General features: G+C 40.6%; 1 protein-coding gene across 2 annotated transcripts in view; it reads right to left on the minus strand.

The window, feature by feature from the left end:
• The window catches only part of PFDN1 (prefoldin subunit 1), a 68133-nt gene extending 67383 nt beyond the window's left edge, over positions 1-750 (minus strand). Inside the window, exon 1 of one of the 2 annotated variants that reach the window (XM_027607109.1) lies at positions 619-750. In XM_027607109.1, coding sequence (XP_027462910.1) covers positions 619-651 — 33 coding nt within the window. In that variant the 5' untranslated portion in view covers positions 652-750. Of the gene's footprint in view, positions 1-438 lie in introns of both variants that reach the window. The other variant, XM_027607110.1, reaches the window with a different exon arrangement.
• Between the last annotated feature and the right edge of the window lie 5250 nt (positions 751-6000).

The raw sequence follows: 6000 nt of genomic DNA on the forward strand, positions 1-6000 counted from the left end.
GTTTGAAGAGAGGAGCCCAGTTCCTTCTGATACAGATTATATTTGGAAAATTTTACGGACCTGTTTTTTTGACAAGTCCTTCAAGAAAAGGGGAAGGGGAGTACGGCTGGGAGTTAAAGCCCTGATACTAACATTGCTATGAGACTATCTAACTCTGACCTGTATGTAGATACTGCGACCTTTCACGGTACAGGATCAAGTAAGTGGCCTAAAAACAGAGTGGACTTGGGAATTTTTAAAGCAAATGAGGATTTAGAATTACAGATGCCTCAGCTCAGGCAAGCGGTCCGAAGGGTCTCCAATTTGAAACGCTTAACTTCAGGCCTTACTAGGGAACTGAAGCCTCCACACAACGAAACGGCCCTGGAGCTCGGAACGAGAGAACATGCCAGCTATCGGCCCGCCAGACTTAACCAGACCAGCCCAACCGGCTCTTACCCAGAAAGAGCTGCTCGCCCCCCACGCCAACATAAGGAGACCTGGTCCCGCCTCAGGACTCTGGGAAATCACTCCCCAGTTCCCTGGGGCCTCTTGCCTTCCTCAGGACTCGAGCCTCATGCGATATATCCCCTTAGCTTCCCAAAGAGAAGCCTGTAGCAGGTCAGGACCCTCTTTTACCTTCTTCAACTCCAGATCCACGGGAGCCGCCATCTTGGTTCACTCAGAGCGCCTGCGCAGTACGATAAAGCCAGAAAGAGGATGGAGGAGGGGCAAGCTTTGGCGGGTCGACTGTCCCTTTCCTTCTGCGCCTGCGCACGAGTCGGACTAGCCCGGCTTCTAGAAATGTCACGAACACAGATTACGTTTTCCCCCACGCGATCTATCAGGCTTGGCGCGCAGATTCTCTGTGGTTTTAAGCGCTTTCACAAATGCCTTAGTTAGTGCTTGGTGACTAGAGTTGTAAGTAGATCAGGCCAAAACCTCTTCAGGCATTCATTACTTCAGCTAATCCCTGTGCTGTCAGGGAAGTAGAAGAATCAACCTCAGCCTTAGGCATGCCAGTACGGAGAAGTCCAGCAGTTTTAGTAGAAGTGTTCTTCCAAAGAATTTATTTCTACTGAAGTCTTCTGGAAGACCTTCTAGACACAGTGGTTCTCAAGAGAGGCAAAATAAATTTGCTGAAAGAATACAGATTCTCTGGGGTGCGTGGGTGGTGCAGTCGCTTGAAGGTCCTGACTCTTGATTTCTGCTTGAGTGGTGATCTCTGGGGTCTTGAGATTGAGCTCTGCGTTGGGCTCCATGCTCAGTAGGGCGTCTGCTTTGGGTTCTCCCTCTGCCCCTCCCCCTGTGCTCATGCTTTCTCTCTCTAATAAATATTTTAAAAAATAATAATATGGAGTCTCTGGTCCTCATCCCAGACTTAATTACTTAAAAATATCTGAAATTGGGGCCCGGAAGTTTGTGTTTTCCCAAACTCCCTTTATGACCTGATGCAAGTCCACCTGCAGACTACATTTTCAGAATCTGCTAATAAAAGACCTGGCATTTCAACCAGAAGATGAATAGTAATTAGACTTTTAGAAACGGAAGAAATGGATGTTTTACCGACTCTAAAAACTTGCGGGGGGGCGGGGAAGGCAGGGAATTTGGATCCAGCTAGCTCTGGATTCAATGTTTGCTCTTGCCTAGGCCTGTCTGGTTCCACTTCAGTAGCTGTGTAACAGTAGAGTTTGTGCCCTTATTTAATTTGAGAGTAACAATATTGACCTCACATGGTTATTTTAGGTAATAAGACTGGGAAAAGCTCCAAGCATAGCACCATGCTCACAGTAGGTACTCAAGAGTTATAGTTAAGTTGATGTAGTTAGCATTATTATGTTTGTCTTTCAAGGTCTAGGAAGCAGGCCACCTCTCCCATTATCTTTTTTGCTTTTTTGTATCATTCATCACACAGACCAAAAATAATCTTTCCTCTGAACTCTCTTCAAGACTACATCTGTTCCTTTCTGAGGTATATGATACTTCCTACCTTCAAAACAAAAACAAAACAAAACTTTTTTTTAAAAAAATTTTATTTATTTATTTGTCAGAGAGAGAGAGCACAGGCAGGGGGATTGGCAGGCAGAGGAAGAAGCAGGCTACTTGCTGAGGAAGGAGCCTGATGTGGGACTCTGTCCCAGAACCCTGGGATCAAGACCTGAGCCGGAGGCAGAGGCTTAACCAACTGAGCCACCCAGGAGTCCCCTACCAAAAAAAAATTCTTATTAAACTCTAAGCTCCTTGAAATCAAGAACTATGGAATAATGATTCTCCCATTTATACCCAAAACACTGATCACAGTGCCTCACAGAGAAGAAATACAAAATAAACACTCAGTAAGAATAAATTCTTCAGAAGAAAACTAGCCATTTTTCTCTAATTTGGTAAAGAAAAGAAAGGCCTAATTCTATTCCAGGACCTTCTTAGAACTTCGTTATAGATAGTTAATAAATAATGACTAAAAATTAAAATTCAAAGAAAGTCTCAGACACTTATCTGTATATTACCTCGTGAGATTTTAAAAACACTCCTCATAGAGGCATATGTAATGTCAAAGTTAGAAGCATAGGCTAAGGTGTCAGACAACCTGGGTTCAAATACTGCCTGCTAAAAGCAGTGGGACCTTAAGAAAGAATCTTCTCTCAATTTTTCTGGCCATTGTTCCTTTTTGCATACCACTCCTTCCTCCTGAGTTTAATTTCCTTCTTGATGAAGTAAGTCCTTTAGTAGGTTCTTTCAGGAAGAGTCTTGGAGAGTAAACTCTCAGCCTTGTATGATGGATTTGATTGTGTCCCCCCCCAAAGAAGATGAGGTGAAGTACATCCAAATGTCATCTATTTGGAAATCAAGTCTTTACAATGGTAATCAAGTTAAAATAAGGTTGTTGGAGTTGCCCTAATCCAGTATGTCTTAGTCCTTCAGGCTGCTATAACAAAATACCACAGACTGGATGGCTTATAAACAGCAAACGTTTATTTCTCATAGTTCTGGAGACTGGAAGTTCAAGATCAGGGTGCTAGCATGGTTGAATGAGGGCCTTATTCTGAGTTGCAGACTTCTGACCTCTTGCTGTGTTCTCACAAGAAAGAGTGAAAGATCTCTGTGGGGTCTCTTTTATAAGAATATGACTCCCATTTGTAAGGGTTCCATTCTCAAGACTTAAGCACTTCCCAAAGGCCCCACTTGCTAATGCCATCATGTTTGCGGGTTAAGATATCAACATACGAATTTTGGGGGTGCACCAACGTACCATAGCACAATATGACAGGTGTCCTTATAAAAAGGGGAAATTTAGACTTAGAGATAGACATTCACAGAAAGAGGACTATGTGAAGAAACAGGAGAATGCCATGTGAAGATTGCAGTTATACTTCTGGCGATCAGAAACTGAAAAAGGCAAGAAACCCTCTATAGCTTTTAGAGGGACAATGACAATGTCAACATCTTGATTTTGGTCTTCTAGCCTCTAAAACTGTGTGAAAATAAATTTCTGTTGTTCTAAGCTACCCTGTTTATAGTACTTTGTTATGGCAGCCTTATGAAAGTAAGTCACTTTGTATATGTAAAATTGTCTTAATTTCACCTTTAGTTTGAAATGACAGATTAGCTGTGTATAGAATTACAGATTGACAATTATTAGACATTTTTCCATAGTCTTCTGGCTTTCATATACTGATAAAAATTTCTGTCAGGCTGCTTTTCATGATTTTGTTAGAAACCTGTCTTATCTCTCATGTTTTTTAAGACATTCACATTGTTCTAGGTTCTGCCCTTTTACGTGTGTGTGTGTGTGTGTGTGTGTGTGTGTGTGTGTGTGTGCTTTCTTTATTTTTCCTATTTGGGACATAGTACACTTCTTTAATCTGAGGTTTTATGCTAATTCTGAAAAATGTTCAACCAGTAACTCATGGAATATTGGCTCCCCACCATTTTTTGTCATTATTCCTAACTAGAACCCCTATTTAAAATATGTTGAATCATCCATAAATCTTTGCCTCTATTTTATACTTACTATTTCCCCATGCTGAATCCTGAATGATTTATTCACTTTTCCTCACTAATTTACTAAGTTTTTTCAACTATGTCTAATTTACTGTTTAAGTCATTCCTTGGGTTTTTATTTGAATAATTATAAACTTTAATTCTTAAAATTTTATTTGACCCTTTCATGACAAAAACACTTAACAAACTAGGAATAGAATGAAACAACTTTAACATAAGAAAAGCCACATATACAAAACCCATAGTGAACATCATGTTTATTGGTAAAAGACTGAAAGCTTTTCCAGTAAGACAAGGAACAAGGCAAGGGTGCCCACTTTCGCCACTTCTACTCAACATAGTAGTGGATGTCCTAGCCAATGCAGTTAAGCAAGAAAAGAAATAAAAGGCATCCAAATTGGAAAGGAAGTAATAAAATTATCCCTGTTCACAGATGATAAAACCTTATAATTAGAAAATCCTAACAATTCCACACAAAAATTATTAGAGCTAATAAATGTATTCAGCAAAGTATAAGGATACAAAGTCAGCACGCAAAAATCAGTTGCATTTCTATCCACTAACAATAAGCAATCTGAAAAGGAAATTAAGAAAATAATTGTGTTCACAATAGCATCAGAAAGAATAACATACTCAGAAATAACATAACAGGGGCGCCTGGGTGGCTCAGTCACTAAGCGTCTGCCTTCGGCTCAGGTCATGATCCCAGGGTCCTGGAATCGAGCCCTGCATCGGGCTCCCTGCTCCATGGGAAGCCTGCTTCTCCCTCTCCCACTCCCCTTGCTTGTGTTCCCTCTCTCGCTATGTCTCTCTCTGTCAAATAAAAAAATAAAATCTTAAAAAAAAATAACATAACAAAGGAAGTGAAAGATTTGTACAATGAAAACTACAAAATGTTGCAGATGGAAATTAAAGAATACACAAATAAATGGAAAGACATTCTGTGTTCGTGGATTAGAGGATTTAATTAATATTGTTAAAATGTTAATCCTACCCAAAATGATTTACAGATTTAATGCCATCCCTATCAAAGTCCCAATGACTTTTTTTCGCAAAAATAGATAAACCCATCCTGAAATCCATATGAAATCTCAAGGAACCCTGTATAGCCAAAACAATCTAGAAAAAGCAGAGCAAACTGAGGATTCACACTTCCTGAGTTCAAACTTTATTATAAAACTACAGTAATCAAAACAGTGTGATGCTGGCATAAAGACAGACAACTGTACAAATGGAATACAATAGAGAGCCCAGTGGGGTGCCTGGGTGGTTCAGTCAATTTAGGGTCCAACTCTTGGTTTCAGCTCAGGTCCTGATCTCAGGGTTGTAATCTCAGGGTCATGGGATTGAGCCCCCATCGAGCCCCAAGTCGGGCTCCACACTCAGCTCAGAGTCTGCTTAGGATTCCCTCTCCCTTCTCTTGCAGCCTCTCCCCCTGTGATCTCACTCACTCTCTCTCCCTCTCTTTATCTCTAAGATTGATCTCAATCAATCTTAGAAAAAAATAGAGAGCCCAGAAATAAGCCCTCAAGATATAGTCAAACGATTTTTTTTTTGTCCCAAGTGTGCCAAGACCATTCAATGGGGGAAATGTCATAATGATACAAGCCTACCTAAAGAAATAAGAAAAAACTCAAATAAACAACCTAACCTTACACCTAAACTAGAAAAAGAACAAAGAAAGCCCAAGATGGAAGGAAATAACAGAAGGAAGGAAGGAATTAGGTCAGAGCAGAAATAAATGACAGAGGAGCATCTGGCTGGCTCAGCTGGAACAGCATGCAACTCTTGATCTTGGGGTCATGAGTTCAAGCCCCATGGTAGGCATAGAGTTTACTTTAAAATAATAATAATAATAAATAGATTTTTTAAAAAGATTTTATTTATTTATTTGACAGAGAGAGAGACAGTGAGAGAGTGAACACAAGCAGGGGGAGTGTGAGAGGAAGAAGCAGGGGATCCCGGGATCATGACCTGAGCCAAAAGCAGACGCCTAATGACTGAGCCACCCAGGTGCCC

Source organism: Zalophus californianus, chromosome 5, assembly GCF_009762305.2.
Source record: "Zalophus californianus isolate mZalCal1 chromosome 5, mZalCal1.pri.v2, whole genome shotgun sequence".
Lineage (NCBI taxonomy): Eukaryota > Metazoa > Chordata > Mammalia > Carnivora > Otariidae > Zalophus > Zalophus californianus.